Source organism: Protopterus annectens, chromosome 4.part0 (assembly GCF_019279795.1).
Source record: "Protopterus annectens isolate FY-2018-M chromosome 4.part0, PAN1.0, whole genome shotgun sequence".
NCBI lineage: Eukaryota > Metazoa > Chordata > Ceratodontiformes > Protopteridae > Protopterus > Protopterus annectens.
The window spans coordinates 1,588,529,123-1,588,549,721 of NC_056733.1; the positions used below are offsets into that span (position 1 = coordinate 1,588,529,123).

A 20,599-nucleotide genomic window follows, 5' to 3' on the forward strand; every position below is an offset into this window, starting at 1 on the left:
TGAAAGCTGAGACCTTGAATGCTTCCATGAATAAAGTGGTATTGTTTGGATTTTTTGCCAAGATATTCAAAAATATAATGAAAGGGAAAATTAAGTCAACGGGTTATCTAGATTTTTCAACCACCATACTTAAATCCAATAGAAACTTTCCTAACCGTTCTTTTATAGGAATATTGTGATCTTGTGACTGTCTCTCTTGCTGAATCATGCATTGGGTGCCATCAAGTCATCTGCCAGACAGAAGCCTAGAATGGCATTTCCTTTAATCCTGTTGCGCCACCCTTGTGGACCTATGCAGTCACCTTATTTATCCTGTTCTGTCTGTCCCGATACATACATGTCCGCCCATTAACTCATGCTGTCCTAATTTATCTAGTAGCTTCTGCAACTGTTGCCTGAATATCCTTTTCCTGGCTATCACAACCCTGGTGTGGGGCCATAGGCTGACTTTATGAAAGCTGCCCTATCTTTACAATGGAGTCTGATTGCTACAAGTCTTGCCACAAATTCTGATGACATCCCTCAATGACTTCTGAAGCCTCTCCACCACCACAATTTCCAAACTATGTCTAATCTGTCTTCCCATTGAGTAGTGGATTCTGGTTCAAAAGCCAAGGGGCTTTGCTGCACTGCCCCTCCATCTCCTCTCCTAGACACAAAGGATGTCCAGATGTTTCCCTACCACCATGTAATTCACTTCCAAGCTGTAGCTTGTTAGTAAACCTACAACTGAGTGTAGCAATCATTAGTTCATGTTTCGAAAGCTGATTAGTTTTATATCCAACCTTTGCTCAACCCAACTATACCACATAACCAAAGTTGGGCAACTGGATACTGGATGGTCAGTATGGCTTTATGGCAGGGAAATTCTAGCCAACAGGGAAACAGAGACTTCCTTCAATTAGTATCTATCCCTGGCGTAGAATAGAGTAGGCCAGATCCTCAGCTCACTGTCACCAGGAAATATCATTGCCCATTTTTGGCAACATTAGTCTGTCTCTCCAAACCACCAACAGCCAATATTTACACCATTTAGTGGTTAGTACTGACATACTGCACAGTCTGTGATCCATGTTCTCCTATCTAGAAGTTACTGTGCACCACTGCTGATGCTTAAAACAGTTGGTCTATACAACTCTTCGCCCAAAAGGCACCATATAGAGTGTGTGCTGCAGCCTATTACTCCACGCTTGGGGGAGTTTGAGGTGGAAACAACAAGCATGTTTTTAGGAGGTGGGAGCAAACCCCAAAGAGAGACAGGGAGAAAGTACAGTTTTGTACCTACCATAAATGTAGATGTTCGAGGATCCACATTGCTGCAGTCCTAACTATTGGGTAGTCCGCTGTCCAGTCGGCCCGAATACCAAAGTATATGGCTGACGTCGGTCACGGCGCATTAGACTGACGTCAGTACGTCAGGGTACTAATGCGCATGACCGACGCCATATCCTCAGTCTTTTCTTGCCCCAGATGTCAGAAGACCCTAAAAAGACAAGGCCAAAACCAAAACACACCAAACATACCTGCACCAAAAATATATACAATATATACAAAGGTACCAGAATATAATCTCACCTACACAACCACCCCTAAACACAGTAGCGAAGGAGGGAGGGTAAATTGGACTGCAGCAATGTGGATCCTCGAACATCTACATTTATGGTAGGTACAAAACTGTACTATGTTCTTCATTCCACATTGCTGCAGTCCTAACTATTGGGTAGAATCCCAAAGCAGAGGTAAGGGAGGCTGGCAAATCATAAGGAAGCAGGAGCTGATAACATGCCTTGCAAAATAGCTGTGGCAAAACCAGCCCTAGACTTAGAGTAGAGAGGAAGGTGGTAATGCTTAGAGAAAGTATGCACTGAACTCCAAGTAGCTGCCTCCAAAATATCCTTAGTTGCCACCCCTTAGAAATGCTGTTGAAGTGGCAGTAGCCCTAGTGGAATGAGGCCTAATCCCAGCTGGAATCTCCTTGCCATGATGGGAATAACAAAATGCAATGCAGAACCCAATCCACCTAGAAATAGTTTGTTTTGACACAGGCTTGCCCTGAACTCAAAGCAAAAGAAACAAACAACTGCTGAGACTGCCTAAAATCCTTAGTCCTGCTTAAATAATAACGCAATTGCCTGTGTACATCTAAAGTGTGCAAAATCTTTTCCCCTTTATTTTGGGGATCTGCATAGAAAGTAGGCAAATGAATAGTTTGGTTTAAAGCCACACTAGAAACCACCTTAGGCATAAAGGAAGGATTAGTACGTAATGATACCCTATCCTTATGAAAAATCAAAAGGCTCAACCGCCATAAGGGCCTGTAACTCAGAAACCCTTCTTGCAGAAGTAATGGCCAACAAAAAAGCAGTCTTCCATGACAAGTATTTCAGTTCAGCAGTAGCCGCAGGCTCAAAAGGTTGTAGAGTAAGTTTCTCCAACACAAAATTGAGATCCCAAGCAGGAGTAGGAGCTCATTGGGGGTCTTATATTCTTTGCCCTCTAAGAAATTGCTTGAACAAAGGATGTGAAAACAATGGTGGGTCACAATCATAGTGAGCTGAAATTGCTGCAGCATGAATCTTAATGGAAGAGAAAGACAAACCTTTGTCCAATAACTCAGTAAGATATTGAAGAGCCACACTCAAATTAGGCTCAAATCTCCAAATTCTTTGCTGCAGTCCAAAATAAAAATCTCTTCCATTTTTCTGCGTACACTTTCCTTGTACTAGGTCTTCTGGCTTCCATAATCACATTTAAAACTTGTTGAGGAAGTTGAGACCTGCTGTCTTTCAAAACAGAATATGCCAGGCTGTTAGATGAAGAGAGTGAAGCTTGACATTGAGCAGACGACCGTCCCTCTGAGACAACAGGTGTGGAATCAAGGATAAAGGCCATGGAGGCTTCCTTACCAGACTCCTCAGTAATGGGTACCAGTGCTGCCGAGGCCAATCTGGAGCTATTAAAATCATCCTTGGCTTGTCTTGTCTGACCTTTAGAAGCACCTTTGGGAGAAGAGGCAGAGGTGGAAAAGCATACACATGAAGATTTTTCCAACTGAAAGAAAGAGCATCCACTTTCCAAGCTGTGTGATGAAATCCCTTCGTGCAAAACTTTGGCAGCTGGTGGTTTAGTGGAGAAGCGAACAGATCTATGTCTGGAGTTCCCCATGACACTGTCAATTTTTGAAATACATGAAGATCCAGTTTCCACTCGTGGGGATCCATGATTTGCCTGCTTAACACATCTGCTAAGGAGTTCTGTGCTCCCGGCAGAAACCTTGCCTGAAGAGTTAGTTGCAAGCTGAGCGCAGTCTCCCATAAAATCATTGCTTGCCTGCACAATGGGTAAGAATGTGTTCCCCTTGTTTGTTGATGTACCACATGACAGTTGTGTTGTCTGTTAGAATCAACACCTGCCCTGGAAGAAGTAACTCCTTGAAAGCCATTAATGCAAACTGGACTGCTAACATCTCTTTCATGTTGATATGTAGATGCTGTAGTCTGGCAGGCCACTTGTCTTGTATCCATTTTCCATCTAGATGAGCTCCCCAAGCAATGTCTGAGGCATCTGTCGTTAGAATCTGACTCGCCTCTGGCCGGGTCACAGAGAGTCCCTTGTTTAGGTGACATTCCTGAGCCCACCACAAAAATTCCTTTTGAATGCAAGGTATTATTTGAATGACAGTGTCCAAATCCTGGCAGTGCTGTGTCCATAGATTTTTTAGATACCATTGTAGCTTCCTCATATGCAGTTTGGCATTGGGAAGCACCAGAATACAAGATGCCATGAACCCTAAGGCTTGAAGGATTGTCCTTGCAGTCAGCCCGGACTGAAGAGATAGTTGATGGAAGTAACTGGATAGATTCTTTTGTTTGTCCGGGGTTAAAAAGGCCATCTGGGCTGCTGTATTCAGTCTCACACCCAGAAAGCACATGTCTTGAGAGGGTACTAGACTGGACTTTATTTCGTTCACAGAATACCCTAGGCATCTTAGCACTGCTATAACATATTCCAAATGCTGTAGAAGGTCTTCCTTTTCTTGAGCCAGAATCAGGCAGTCATCCAAGTAAGGATAGATTTGAATTCCTTTTAGCCTGAAGTAAGCTATCACTGGAGCCAGAACCTTTGTGAATACTCTGGGCGCAGTGGATAAGCCAAAGGGCAATGCAGAGAACTGATAATGAGAATTTCCAGCTCGAAAACGCAGATACTTCCTGCAACTTAGCCTTATAGGCACATGAAGGTAAGCTTCCTTGAGATCTAAAGTTACCATCCAGTGATCTTTGCCCAGCAGAGGTAAAAGCTGTTGTAACGTCAACATTTTGAACTTGGGAATGTCCAGATAAGTGTTGAGGATAGATAAATCCAGAATTGGTCTCCACGTGTTCCCCTTCTTTGGTACTAGGAACAGGCGAGAATAAAATCCTAGGCCCCTTTCTGGCACAGGAACTGACTGAATGGCTCCTATTTGGAGCAACAGAGAAATTTGCTTGTGAGCCTCTGTTCTTTGTAGAGGAGGAATGTCTGGCATGCCTTTGAAAGGAGGCAAAGTATGGAAATAAAACCTGTAACCGTGGTGAATGATATCCAGAACCCATCTGTCTTGGGTAATTAAATCCCAATTTTCTTTGAAAAGAGACAGCCTTCCTCCCAGAGGTGCTGCCAGGCGAGAATGTACTGGCAGCTGAAAAGGCAGGTCATTGGGTCTGCTTACGAAAGGACTGACCCCTGCCCTCACCAGAAGTCTGAGCAGGTGAACTCCCTGTCCTAGGCCTAAAAGAACCTTGAGCTCTGCCCCTACCACGTCTAGACCTACCCCTAGACTGGGAATCATAAGCAGGATAAGTCCACCCCTTAGTAGGCCAATTTCTACTAAACTTGGAGGCTGCACCTGCAAAAAATCTTTAACAGTTTGCATAGACTTAGCCTTGTCCTCCATTTTCTTTAAAACTGCTTCAACAGGCGAACCAAACAACACATCAGACTGTAAAGGAGCATCCAAAATCCTTGTCTTAACATGCTCAGCTAAGTTCTGATCTCTCAACCAGGCGTGCCTACGAAGAACAGAACCAGTGGCAGCCACCCTCGAGGAGGCCTGCACAACATCAAAACCACACTGCAAGGAATGTTTACCCACCTGTTCAGACACATGAACTAAATCCTGCAACTCTTTACACTCAATACCTTCTGCCAGAGCATCCACCTTAGATTTCAATTGTGAAAGGAGGTAATTCTGATATTTTAACAAGTGAAACTGACAATTCAATGCCCTCATGGCTAAAGTGGAAGAAGTATACACTTTCTTTCCCCATCTATCCAAAGCCCTTGCCTCTTTATCAAGAGGAACAGGATTTTTAACCACAGAAGCCTTCACACCTTTAGGCCCCTGAGAGACAGTTTCCGGGTCTGCCCTAGGACTCTTAAAAAGATACTTATGAGCTTCAGGCACCCTATAGTACCTATCCGGTTTAACTGGTGCAGGAGGCAAAGAATCAGGATTCAGGGAAGCCTCTGCAAAAACATCTTCCACCACATTCAGAACCGGAGGTATAGCTAAAGGCCTATGCTGGGGTAAAAACAAGAATTCCCTAAGCCTCTTCCTGGAATCAGAGAAATCTTGACCTTCCCATTTAAAATGCTCCCTCATGGAATGCAGAGTCTCTGAAAAATCCTCAGGAGGAGAAGCTGAAGGAGTAGAATCATCCACATCAGAATCAGAATAAGGAGGATACTCCTGCAAGTCTTCAGCCGAAGACTCAGAAGCCTCCGAACAGTGCTCAAAACTCTCAAACTCAGGTTCCACCCTAGGCCTCTTATCAGGAGGGGGCATAGAACCTCTAATCATAGTAATCAAATCCTCTGCCATTTTAAGCATATGTTTCTTAGGCAAAGACCCTGAAGCACTAGGAGAAACCCCACTGAAGCTACACTAGGCCTGCCTCTCAAAGAAGCCTTGGAAACAGAGGGGAGGCTCTAACCACCTTAGGAAGAGAGGGAAGAACAGCCACCTGAGAAGCCCCTCAGCCTGGCCTACTTCCTGAGAGGATACATCCTGTAACAATAAAGTCTCTCCCTGAGACTCCAAAGAAACACCTGGCAGAACCTCCGGCTCCACTGAGCCTTGTAAAGAACCGCGTCAGGACTGTCGGTTCTTCCACTCTAGGCTTTGCTGCTTTATCCTTGCGCTTTTTGGCGAGCGGCCGGAACATCCGGCGGCATTTTATAATTACAACGCTTCCCAAACACTAACCTGGCACAGTCTAACCTTCTCTTAATAGTGCGTTTGTTAAATCTTGCACAAGAGCGGCATCCAACAACGCCGTGCTCAGGCCCTAAACAAGGTATACACAAAGTATGGTAATCCCTATGAGGTATCTGTTTCCCACAAGAAATACAGTTATTCACTTTTTCTGACATCCGGTTAAATACTGAGGCAAGAAAAACCAAAATATTCTAACGGGTACTTAGCCAACTTTGATTCGGTCTGAAACTCTGACTTCAGAAACTTTCAGAACGCCAACCTGCACTCGCAAAATTGCTTCTGCATCGGACCATGCGGCAAAAAAGACTGAGGATATGGCGTCGGTCATGCGCATTAGTACCCTGACGTACTGACGTCAGTCTAATGCGCCGTGACCGACATCAGCCATATACTTTGGTATTCGGGCCGACTGGACAGCGGACTACCCAATAGTTAGGACTGCAGCAATGTGGAATGAAGAACATCATGCAAACTCCACACAGGAAAAGGCTGGAAGTCAGGATTGAATCTTGCACCTTGTGCATGGGAAGCAAATACCTCAACTCTTAGAATACTCTAGCTTGACACAGTTGACCCATTTCCTATAAAAGAACAGTAAGGAAAGCTTCTACTGGATTTAAATACTATGGTTGAAAAATCTGGGGAACCTCCTGAGTTAACTTTTCCCTTTCATCAAATCATTTTTGCTTTCATCAGTAAAAGAGCCAAACAATATCTCTTTAGTCATGTGAGCATTCAAGGGATCAGCTTTCATATCCTCAGGTAAAGTCTGAAAATGTAACCAGGCAAATCTTACCACGGACTCAGTGGTATCTGTTCTAGAAATAGCATCAGCAGTGTCATTAAGAACATTTTAGAGAGTTTAGTTACCTGAGAGACACATTAAATGAAAAAAAATCAAAGCTGTCAATCTCAGGAGGAGGAAGGTCAGCAGTTAACTTTTCCATACTGTCAAATGACGCCAGCAGAAATTTAAACATGTGGGCCTGGAAATTCACTATTCTGAAGACCAGGGTGAAAGTAGTGTACATTTTTATTCCCAAACTTATGAAAGGCTTTCCTAGTCTTGTCAGATGTATCAACTTCAAAGAAGCTCTAGCCAACAGCTAGTCTCTCGAAAATGCAATAGACAGCACTCTGACAGTACAAACGTTCTGAGATTTTTGTGTCCTAACTACTGGCTTTACACTGCTCTCCTCAAACTCTACAGTGGTTAGGGCATATGGAAGGTGCCCTAAAGCTTTGGAAGCTGGTCAGTCATCTGATCTTCTGCAGAATATGTCCCAGATAGCTTAGGCTACTGCAACAATGATCTAATAATGAATATCAATACTTTTCTCCCAAACTCAGAATTTTCACCATAAAGTTTATAATCCAGGGCCACTTCTCTGATGCTTGTTCACTAGTTGGCAAAAATGATACAGACAAAAAGGTCCCATGCAATGCCTTCTGGCTAAATAGGGAGGGACAAAGTAGTCTAGAAAGTTTCAGCTGCTGAGGTGTCCTAATACCTGGCAATGTTATTTCAGACATTAATATGAACAGATGTCCTTACACCAGACCACTGGTTTTGGTGCGGTGATGAGGGGAAAAACAGGCCACAAGCTTGTAAGTGTGATGGATAAGGACTTAAAAGTCTTTAGTACTAAATAGGTTAAAGAAAACATACAGGTTTGTCTGTATGATGTAAACAGGCATGTTTGCAAAAACATCAGTATGTTGAACTTTTCTTGATTCAATAAAAAAAAAAAAATACTGAGAAATTCAGCCTGAACATGACATCTAAAATGCTTGCATGGCAACAAACTACCGGAGACCTGTGAGAAGAAAATTACAGGACTGGCCTGAAAGCTTTGAGTGCCAATTATTCCTAATACATGTGGCACACAGTTCTACCCATTACTGAAGATGAACCACTTGTTATAAGGCAGGCTGTTCCCCAAGGACATATGTGAAAATAATTTAGAATTTGTACCAAAAAGGTGAGAAACGTCTTTAAGCTAATGTCCACCCATTCTTTGGCATGTACAATCACCTTTAAATAATACAGTTAAGGCCAGGAAAGAGCAACTGAAGCACTAGAGCCACTCCCTGAGCATTTATAGAAAAAATAAAAGCTCTCAAGTTCTAATGGCTGGCATCTGTTATTTCAAATATTGATCACCCAAGGATTCAGAGCAGGTCATTTGTCACAGACTTGTACTCAATATCACATTGCCTTTTCTAGGAAAGGAAAACATGTTTTACTACAGTTCAATTAATTTTTAATATTGACAAGATTGCTTATGGCATTACAAAAAAAAAAAAAAAAAAAGAAAAACTGAAGGGGATAGAATAGAATATTAAGACGGAAGAGGTTATCCCCAGCTAATCAGATCGCTTGAGAGGCGAGAACGAAGGACCGTTGAGGAAAAAGCTGTAATGGAGTGCCATGATACAGGATATTAAGAAGACTTTTGTCTTTTACAGCGGCCTCCACTGAGGAGATCTGAAAGGTTAAAGAATCGGAGGAACAACCAATCGGATCCTCATTGGCAAAGGAATGAGTAGGTTTCAATCACAAGTCGAAACCAACAGAGGAGAAAATACTTGGAGGAGGAATTAAGTATGGTTCTGTACTTTTCTGAGAGTGAGCTGGTTACTTACTGATACTGATCCTTCTATTATAATGAACAATGCAGATGATTTTAAAATTTATAATTATACTAACAGTTTGAAGTTGGTTATGCTGAATTATTAAGTAAAGGTACAAGTTTTGCTCCTACAGTTTATACTAAACTTGAAAATGTTTTATTGGATCTGAAATTGTTAGAAAATTAAACTTGAAAATCCTTTTTGCTGAGAACAGTGTAGTTGATGTGTCTAATTTGGTATGGAGAAACAGTACGTTTAAACCCATTGCTTTCCTTGCCCCTTAAACTTCGACAAATGATGTGAATTTGAACTTGGATTATCTGAATAAGGAACGGGAATTGGTTAATACCAACCTCACAAATACTGAAGTTTCCTTATTAAAGCAATTAAACCAAGACAAAGATGTTAGGATAATGAAATCAGATGGGGGTAGTCATAAGTAAAGCTGACTACCTCAATAGAATGTTTTACCATTTACATGATCAAGATTTTATGAAGAGGTCTCACTAAATTATGTTTAAAAGAAGTTATATACTCACCATAACGTTCCATCTAAGTAGTTGTGCTTCATTTGTCTTCAATCTGTGGGTTACGGATCTGTATCAGATCCAACATGACCGCATATCCAGCATCGGATCCAAGCTCCTCCCCTTACCCATAATGCCCCGTCTCCTTCCTTCTGTCAGATCGAGTTTGCTGCCCCATGCATAACACATACTGGGCAACAATACCTTACCATTACTGGTAACCCAAATTTCCTGAACCAAGGCAAGACCCAGGACATCTCTGAGGTATCCATTTCTATATATAGCCAGCACAAAGTGACAAGGTAGGGGGAAGGAGGGGGGATGGTTGAAGACAAATGAAGTACAACTACTCAGATGGAATGTTAAGGTGAGTACATAACTTCTTTATCTGAAGTAGTTGACTTCATTTGGTCATCAACCTGTGGGACAGAGTCCCCAGCTGCTAAACACCTGGGTGGCCTAATGGAAGGATATCCCAGAGAACGGCGGAGCCAAAGGATGCTCTTGTTCTTGGATATGATGCCAAATTTATAATGTGAAATGAAGGTATGAGATGAGGACCAAGTAGATGCAGAACAGGTATCATCCAGTGACACCCTGGACCAAAAGGCAACCGAAGTAGCCATAGATCTGGTAGAATGCACTTTTACCTGACCCGAAGGGGAAATTCCCTTGACACAGTATGCTCGAATAATGCATTCGGAAATCCAACGAGCAATTGTCACCTTAAAGATTGGTTTTCCTAAGAAGGGTTTTGAGTAAGAGACGAACAACTGATCAGATTTATGAAAAACTTTTGCCCTGTGCAAGTAGAATCGTAATTGTCTGTGCACATCCAGCAGATGTAATTTATATTTACCCCTATTCTAGAAATTAGGAAAGAAGACTGGAAGATTGATAGTCTGATTAATATTGGCTTCTGAGGCTACGTTCGAAAGAAAGGATGGGTTAAGTACGCTAAGACACACTATCCTTATGAATTATCATGTAAGGAACTTTGATGGATAGTGCTTGAGGTTCAGACACTCTCCTGGCAGAAGTAATGGCAACCAAAAGGCAGTCTTCAAAGACAGATCTTGCAAATCCACTGAGGCTGCAGGTTCAAAAAGAGGTGAGACTAAAGCCTGAAGCATTAATGTAAGGTCCCCCATGGAGGTGCGGGATCCTTTACTGGGGGTCTTTGAAAAAAGGTACCTTTAAGGAAGGTCTTGCAAAGTTTAGAAGAGGCCAATGATGTCATGTATTCCCCCACATAAAAACCTGGAGATTGCGGCCAGTGGGACTTTGACAGAGGAGGAACTGGCATCTTGCTGAAAAATCCTCGCCAAAAATTCCAATACTGCCAATGCTGTAGCAGTAAAAGGATCCAATGCACGCTGTGAGGTTCATATGGAAAACTCTTTCCACTTGCTACGGTATAGCCTTCTGGTGGAAGACTTGTGAGATGCCACCAAAATGGTTTTAATGGGAGATGATAAACCAGGAGTCCTAATAATTATGGGAACTGGAGCAGCCAAGCTGTGAGTTTCAGACTGTCCAGGTCTGGGTGAGGAATCCCTGAGGGATGAGAAGTAAGATCCGGAACTGGATCCAACGTCCAAGGTGAAAATATTATGAGAGACCATAGAGAGGGAAACTACACTTGGCAAGGCCAGAATGGGGCGATGAGGATCACAGCCTGCCAGCTTACTGAAGAAACTTGGAAATGAGGGGCAGAGGAGGATAGGCATAAAGAAGACCGGGAGGCCAAGCATGAATCAGTGCGTGTCTGGGGGCTTCCCCCTGAGGAGGGTTCAGAGCGAAGAACTCACTGCATTTCGCGCTGGAAGGAGATGCGAATAGATCACACCAAGGATGACCCCACTTTAGAAAGATCTGCTCAATCAATGAAGGATTTATAGACCACTCGTAAGGCATCAGGACAGATCTGCTGAGCCTGTCCGCTAGAATGTTGGACCGTCCCAGAATGTGAATTGCCACCAGAAAACGGCTGGTGGAGATCAATCATTCCCACACTCTCATGGCTTCGTGACAAAGGAGGCAAGATCTGAATCCCCCTTGTTTGTTGATGTACCAGACCACCGACATGTTTTCTGTCTGGATCACAATCGTCCCTAGAGGAAGATGGGTATGGAGGGCCTGCAATGCAAGAAGCACCGCCCTCATCTCCAGGATGTTGGTATGCAAACTGGTGTCGGATGGGGACCACATGCCTTAGACTGTCCTTCCTGAGCAATGGCCCCCCACCCTAGGTGGGAGGCGTCCGTGGTCACCGTGGTTTTGGGAAAGGAAGAAAGAAAGGGACGTCTCCTGACTAGGTCCGGGGAATGACTCCACCACCGAAGAGAGTCCCTGCATACTTGGGAGATTCATACAGGATGAGACAATGGCAGAGCCAATAGAGAACACTGAACTCCAAGAGTTGACTGAAGAATCCACATGTGAAGGTGTGCCAACGGTAACAGGTGGATCATGGCCGCCACAGACCCAAACTCCTTCAGTACTGTTTCTGCTGTTGGGTCTTAGGCTTGAAGGATGTACAGAACATGCAACTTCAGACTGTGAATCCTGTCTGGGGTGAGAAAAACTTTCATTTGGATAGTGTCTAACCGAGCCCCGATGAAGTCCAAGATTTAAATATGGGCCAGCGACGACTTGTCAAGACTGCTGATGATGCTCATTCTCTTTGCTAGTAAGAGGAAATAATTCCTGGTTTTGGAAAGTAGATGCTTGGAAGGGGCAGAGAAGAGCCAATTGTCCAGGAACGAGAAGACCTGAATACCCCGAAGCTTCAGGTGAGCCGCTACTACTATCACCTTGGTGAACACCCCGGGGGCTGTGGTGAAACCAAAGGGAAGGGCTCTGACCTGACAATGATTGGCTCCTAGCTGGAAATAGAAAAATCGCTGAGAGTGGCTGCCCTTCTTGATATGATAGTATGTGTCCTGGAGGTCGATTGAGCACATCCAATCGTTCGCCTGCAGATAGGGCAGGATGGATTGAAGAGTGACCATCTGGAATTTTGCACTGGTTACTGACCGGTTCAAGGTGGATAGATCCAAAATGGGTCTTAGGTCCCCCTTTTTCTTTGGCACTAAAAAGAACCTGGAATAAATGCCTGATCCGGATTAGTCTGGGGGACAGGTTGGATGACTTGTTTTCTTAGCAGCTTTTTTTTACCTCTAGAGTTGCTTCCTCCCTTTGTGTGGGTGGAACATCTGGGAGGTGATTCGGTGGAAGAGGTGGTTCGATGAACGGGATGGAATAGCCTCTGGATAAAATCTGCAACACCCAATGATCTGTTGTTACGGACTCCCATGCCTCTGGGTGTAGCGATAGGCGACCCTCGACTGCCTCCAGAGATGAACTTCGGGCAGTCCTTCAGGGCTGCTGCGTGGGTCTGTCTAAGAATGGTTCTAGAGACCAGAAATTCCTTGGATCTCCTCTGTCTCTGGGATGGTGTCTATCATAATCCCCCTGGCTCTGGGGGAGAGAGTCTTGAGTGCCCCGGGAAAATGCCTGAGAATTCTGGAGTCGCATCTTCTTCATCCCTCGCGGATTCCTAGAGAAGGATCTTTGAGGGGAGGAGAAGCGGATCCCCACGGCAGACAGGGTCTACCCATCCTTCTCTCTGGACTAAGGTCTCTTGTACTGACTTCGCAAACAGGGAAGAACTGTCGTAAGGGGCATTCGTAAAGGACACCTTAAAGGGTTCCGGGAACTGACAAAGCCAGAGCCAGGCGGTGGCACCTGATGGCAAAGCCTGTACCGGCCGCCGTGGCAGCTACCGCCGTGGCATAGGAGAGAAGTTGCATGGGTGTATTAGCTACTGCCTTGAGAGTGGCCACCCGAGCAAAAAACGTCTTCTTGCCTTCTGCCTACATGGACTCCGGGGTCAATTCAGCGATTTCCAAGTCTCGCTGCAGCCAAATCACGTGCCATGTAATTCAGTGCTCTTACGTAAAAAGTTGCTGAAGCGTACACCCAGTTCCTGAATCAGTCCATCTCCCTTGACTCTCGTTCAGGAGGATGGACCGTAAAGCTCTCCTGCATGAGCTCTTTCTTTGTGGCAGCTGCCACAACCATAGCACCCACCGGGGACTTATTTCAACATGTTCTGTCCAAAGGGGGGGCTTAAGGACTTTATCAGAGCTCTTAGGGATAGGTTCCACAGTTTCCAGTTCCTTCCACACCCAAGATGTTATGTCCACTGAAGGATCCATGGGCGGGGACACCCAGGGAAGTAGATGGGCCTGCACCGAATGCCTCAAGGAACACTGATTTGTCAGAGGTCAGTTTTTGGGCAGACCCCCCCCCCCCGCGTAGGAGTTCCATATCATCTCCAAAGCAGCAAAGGAGACAACCTCGGGGGGTGATCGGGGGAAAACTTCCCAGAGGGTGGGAAAGAAGTTGTTGCAGCTGCTGCTCCTGACAAGGGGGGCATAGGGGCTACAGTCCCTGAAGAGGGAAGTAGTCCCTTAAGGATACGTGTGCCCCTCCTGTCCTTCAGTGCTCTGGGATTAAACCCAGCACAGATAGGACAGGAGGTTTTTGCAGGTGAGCTGTCCCCAGGCATACCACGCACAGAGTGTGGCCATTGGCTGGGGTGAGCTTATGACCACACTTTGCACTTTCTGAAACCTGATTTAGGGGCTTCAGCCATGTCCCTAAACAGGCCCCGAACACACACACACACACCAAGGAACAGACAGAAAAAGAGAAAACTTTTTTTTTTTTCCCCAACTGCATGGGGAGTTAGATAGATAGTAAAGTGAAAAAAGGAAGTTGAGAGAGAGAGCTCAAAAAATCACTCACAAAATCCAATGACTAGCCTAGAACTTGGACCACGATGCTTGCTTTTCCAGCGGCAAATGAGATCTGAAGTGAGGAAGGAGACAGGGGGCATTATGAGTAAGGGGAAGAGCTTGCAGCTCGGATCAGATCCTGGATATGCGGCCATGTCGGATCAGATACGGATCCATAACCCACAGGTTGAAGACCAAATGAAGTCAACTACTTCAGATCATTATTTATAGGAGGGTGGATTGTTTTCTTCATGATATGCTGGAACAAGGGCAGATTAGTCAAAACGTTTTTTTTCTTTCTGTCAGAAATATTCCATTATACCAGCAATAATTTGGAATCCTGAAGATAAACAAGAGTATGACTGATCCACCCATGAGATCTATAGTAAATGCTAGTACTTCTGAAGTGCACCTCCTGGCAAAATATATTGATATTAAGGTAAAAGTCCAGGTTTTTGTTTACCCTCATCTTTGTCGTGATGCATGAGATTTTTTATTAAAATTATGGAATGTGGGTTATTCTAGAAATTTGGCATTTTTAACTGTTGACGTTGTGAACTTATTCAATGTTATTCCTCATATGTAGGGACTGGAATGGTTTAGTGAATTCTTAATGGATACTGGTCAGTACAGTAATGATGAAGTGAATACTTTAGTGACACTTACGGAAATGGTATTACAATATAATTTTGTTTATATGGATGGTCAGTATTACCAGCAGAAAAATGGTGTAGCAATGGGGGCAGCCTGTGCCCCCTTATTTGCTAGCACTCTTATGCTACAGTGGGAAAAGAAATTTGTTTAACAATTACACACCTACCCCTTGGAAATTATATGTCCGTTTCCGGACAATATATTTATTGCACTGGAGACCACAGAGGGGGAAATGGAAGAATTTGTGAATTATATAAATTCTACCACTTTTTTAAAATTTACTTATGTTTACAGTTTTCACTCTAAGTTATTTGGATGTTTTAATTACTAAAGATGACATGTATAACACCACTGTAAGTAACATCTGTAGAAAACTCACTTACTCTAATGCATTATTGCATTATGACAGTTATCCTGAACATCAAAAAAGAGGAATTATTCAAGGTCAATTTGTGAGAATGGCAAGAATGATATCTGATGACAGGCAATTTGAAATAGTGGGGTAGACACATTGGTGGAGATGTTTTATTCCAGGGGTTACCCTGAAAATTTGGTAAGTAAAATACGTGAGGAGGTTAACAAAACGAGAATTGAGGGTACCCTAGAACCCTTATTACATTCAACACAGATTTATAAATTAAATAAAGAAGAGACTAATAAAGGAAGTGAGTTCAAGTGTGCTTTTACATCTACTTACTCTCACGATTGTGGGGGTATTATAAATATATTAAAAGAACTGGAACATCTTTTCTTTAGTGGCCTGACTGATACCTTAGGGGATACGCTCCAAATAGTATACAAAATTGGAAAATCTATTAAAAGCTTTTTTGGGATGGCTGATTATTCTTATTTGGGTGGTAGTAAAAGGAAAGGTACTTTTAAATGTGGGTTTTGTAATCAGTGTAAGTACATTTTGGAAGGTAATAAATTGGTTGTAAAAGGACATGTTTTATATTCTTTCCTCTGTACATGTAACTCTAAGGGTATTATTTATCTAAATGTTTACATTGTACCAGTTTTTATGTTGGTAACACTCAATGTAAGTTTAAAGAACATATATATGGGCATAATTTGGATGTAAAGAACAAGAATACCAAAAATTCTTTATTTAAACATATAGCCGCAAACCCTGAGCACAAGTTTATGTTTTTTGGTATTGATAGGATATAAAAAATATGAGGGCTAGACCTTGGGAAGACCTTATTGAATGGAACGAGACTTTATGGCAATTGAAACTGAACCCAAGTGCCCCCAGGTCTGAATGAACACATTTCAATTTCTAGTAAGATTAAACACCTATAAAGTGTGAGTTGTTGTGACAATAATAGTAGTTTAATTAATTAGTGTGAGTATACGCATTGTGTTGATTTAATTATTTTTTTAATGATGTTCAACATAGAAGTTTTAATTTACTGGTTGGTAGGGTATTACGTGATATGTTCTAAGGATATCTAAGCATGTTTAATTTGAACTGTTTAATTCTGAAAAAGTCAGTGTTACATCCGACAAAAGTGCTTAATTCTTTTATTTTTCAATAAATTAATGTGGTTACCGGTGTGTCCTTTTTTCCCTATCTGCCTAGTTGTACATTAGTGTCATTTCTATGATTTCGGATCCTAATTTTGTTGTGGATAAAATAAAAGTTCTCAAGTTCTAATGGCTGGTATCTATTTCAAATATTAATCACCCCAGGATTCAGAGTCGGTCATTTGTCACAGACTTGTATTCAATATCACATTGCCTTTTCTAGGACAGCAAAACATGTTTTACTACAGTTCAATCAGGCCCACAATATTTAACAAAATGCAGGAACACTTTTTGCTTTATTTTTGTTCTACTCTCAGTCCTGACTACTATACAGATTCCCCCCTCCCCCTTTGCTTTGACAGGAGCCCTACTGCTTATTCAATTCCTTGGGTGAGAAGTGAGCAGGCAGTGATGTTATTGTGTGAAGGAAAGGAATTTTCTTAAAAGTTCTGTCTGCATTGTGCACACCCAACAGCCTGGTCAAAGTTGCACCCCTACACACACACACACACACACACACACACACACACACACACACACACACACACACACACACACACACTTTGAAGCCAGCACTCTTATTTTGTCTTCAGTCTTCATGGAGGACTTTTTCAATGGACGCTGTGCCACTTGAGGTGCAGAACTCACCCAGCATTTTAATGCTTCTACCGCAGCAAGCCTAAGCCACCTCTTCCTTCCCCACAGGATGAGGAGTCAATGCCTGCTGCTCACTTCTATCCCTCCTGCCCACAGCCTCCAGCACCCCTGCTGTTATTCAAACCCTGATCACCACGGGTGCAATAAGGCTTTAATGATGCGAATTTAAAGCATGAGGCCATTTGTAAGTTTAACAGCTCTAGTACTCAGCACTAAATGCCACGGTGACCCTAACAAATACACAAAACAGTAAAATACAAAAAATCATTTTTAGATAAAAACGTCTCCTTACCTTTCTTCTTATTTCTTCTGCTTGCTTTTTTTGGACTGCTTGTTCTTCTTCCCACTTCTTCTGCTCCTGCTCTTGCTTCCTCCTTCTCTCCTTCTCCTGATCTGCTCTTAGAGATGCTAGATATGCTTCATCTTGTTGCTGTCTCAGCACTTGTGTCTGGTTCCTCTCTTCTCTAAAAAGGTAGACAGTTTAAATATCTTGTGATGGACTGTCGATACAATTCATGTAAGATGTACCTGCCTTCCTACCTGGGGGATTTAAGTCATTCACTTGATAATGAACTTGATTTCTGGGACACTGCCTTAACTACAGCTGGAATGACACATGCTCAATTAGCAGCACAGGCCTCTGAGGTATTAGGCAGGGCAGGATGAATTTAAGTAGCTTATGACAGCTGTCTTTTCTTTGGGGGGGGGGGCTGTTAGACCTACAGCACTGGATAGGTGGGTGAATTCCCTGCTTTTATTGGTCAAATTGTTTCAAGCTGTCAACATGAAACTCCTATCCAGACAGCGAGGGATGGGGAGGCATATATGGTAGAATGCATACCTCCTCCCCCCTCCCAATCAGGCAACACCTACAAGTCAGCAAGCTACCAGTGGGTGGTATGGGTAGTCCACTCCTCAGAATCTGAAGTCTGCCTGCTCCCTACAGCCAGACTCTCACCTGAACAGGAATAAAAATGGGTGGTAAAGCTTTCTTACACAGAATGAATAGGCCTAACGGACACAGACAGCAGTCACAGGGAAGGTCCCAAGAAGGTGGGGTAGGGGGGAAAAATGACAATGAACTTCAGTTCAAAGAGGATACTCAAGTAATCTCTTCCACACTACACAATACTGGTCATATCTGAAGTTAATTAACTGCATTTACTCATGACCCTTTCTGTAATTTCTTTTAAGTTATCTTCCCTTTATCTAGCTCTACTTCTGATCTACCCTGACCAGTAGTTATATACAGACACATTGACATCATGCAGTATAATATGACAACTATAGCATTTTCAGGGGGTTAGGCACTACACCCAATGCAAGGACTCTGCCTAATCAATAACTTGTCCAAAATTTATACAGCAACCCAGCAATGTTCAAATCAGGTATACTCTACAAGATTTTTAATTTAACAGCATATTAAAGCCCCTACTGCCTTTATTTCCCACGCTACAATCAGTCATCCTTTGGCACTTATCTAAGCTTTCTGTCCAATGTCCCATAAAGACAGATTACAAGGAACAAAACTATCAAAAATCCATGTACACACAGAGGTGACCGCCTAACTTCAGTGGCCTTGGTATATGGATACTTGGGGGTCATCATCGGCCTATGTGTTTTATGCATAAATATGCACATCCTCTCAGATTATGTATACTATGATCCCAGTTTTTCTCATTAGGGGTAATATACAATAATGAACCATGGGCTGGGTAAAGCCAATCTATAACCAAATGGGATGGGTTATTTTTGAGCACAAAAAGAGAAACTGGCTAGACTTAAAATGGCTCACAAGGGCAGCTAGCCTAGTACTCGTCTATGAATCCATGCAAGGCTTTCAAATGAGTAACAATAGATACAAAACTATTTGTCCAACATTTCCAATAAATGCCTGCCAAGTTATCTCCATTCTTTGCAAAATCAGCATAGCATTTCAGTGATTTGCAATCATGGATACTTAAGGTAGAATGTTCTGCCTGTCTACTAAGACAGCTCCAAGCAAGCAAGTTCTTAAACCACAAAAAATAACAGAATAAATAGCATTTGTGTCTACCCATGTTTTTTTTTCCTGTTGCTAACACAATACAGGCTATATAACATTTTAAACTTCTATTGAAACCTGTCAAGACCCTAGATAAAACTGGAAGCTTCTAACACTATCACTCTCCAGAGGATTTTAGTCTATCAAACCTGTAATGAAAGGTCTTGCATTGGTATTCAGTAATACAGCTGTCTCTACATGTTTTACTATTCTTTTTCTAGCAATATTGGGAGGCTGTTAAAAGCAATACAGCTGTCTATTAAAACAGCTACTAAAATACTCAAGGTCTTATGTAAAATAGTTAAGCATCACTTTGTATGACTAGCTCATTTTATAGGGTTCTTAACGTCTCACAAAGGAACTTTTACTTAAAAAGGTTAAAATCGCATTTAAAATCCATCCGATTTCAGAACTTGCTTTACTCAATTCAGGTTTGTGGGGATTTGAAGACTAAACTGGCAAGCAACAGGCATAAGGAAAGGAAAAATTCTGGATGAGACACCACTTCATCATGGGAGAGACACAAACTGAGGGCAATCTGCACATCCTCATGTCACCAACTTATGCCTCTAGGATGAGTGAAGGAAAAAATACAGTGAAAACTCACACGGAAGGGCATGCAAATGACAGAAGAGACCCTAGCCTGGAAGCAAAATGGGCAACCAAACAGTGTGAAAGCAGTAACACCAACACCCGTACTACCACTGTGCCACCATGTTTCCATACAGAATGTCAGATTTAATTAATGGTGAAACAGTATAATGGACAAGTCAAGATAAAATCAATCACTTTAGCTAGCAGATCTACAGGACACACACTGATGCCCTTCCTATGGGAGGACTACCCTATTTTTTATTTAATTAATGGTGCCGATAAATTAAGATTTGCCACTTTCCTCCTGTTTTTTTTTTTATTATTTATTTACTCATTAAACTTTGCCCTTTTCAGGTCACCTTGTCTGGTTAAGTTTAGCATTCATAAAATAAGCCTTTGGCTATTAAGTTCCTGGTAGCAAGGAGCAAGCACTGCAGTAGCTGGTGTCATCACGGAAATAAAGAATTTTTTCCTATTGCTCCTACCTCAGGTGTGAAAATGTAATGACATGAATTCAGGAAGTTCAGTCAATTAAAAGTGGCAAAAAGAAAAACATTTACGCCATCCCTCTCAGTTAAGTGATGGTTGCTTATTTACAGTACATTTATGTAATCATTTGCTATGCACCCAGCTTTCAGAAGGATTTCTGAAATGGGTTGAAACTAAGGGACTGCTCCTCGATAGTGTTCAATATGAACTGAAAAAAAAAGCTCAGTACCAGTGTTTAAGGGACTTATGCATTCTCACTCTTAATGTGGCCCATACTGCTGCTGCCATTGTTTAGTTTCTGGGTTAAGACGGGAGTTCAATTTCAAAGTCCTTACGTTTATGAGCTAGTAAATTGTAGTAAGTACATGTGTTTAGTGTTTTAGACATGAAGAGAGTGTCTGACAGAGTG

At 42.6% G+C, this 20,599-nt stretch overlaps 1 protein-coding gene across 1 annotated transcript in view; it reads right to left on the reverse strand.

Annotated features, from left to right (window-relative positions):
• Positions 1 to 20,599, reverse strand: part of FAF2 (Fas associated factor family member 2) — a 2,444,504-nt gene that overhangs the window by 494,155 nt on the left and 1,929,750 nt on the right. Inside the window, exon 9 of the mRNA XM_044069362.1 lies at positions 17,356 to 17,527. Within this exon, the coding sequence (XP_043925297.1) occupies positions 17,356 to 17,527 (172 nt within the window). The remainder of the gene's footprint in view (positions 1 to 17,355; positions 17,528 to 20,599) is intronic.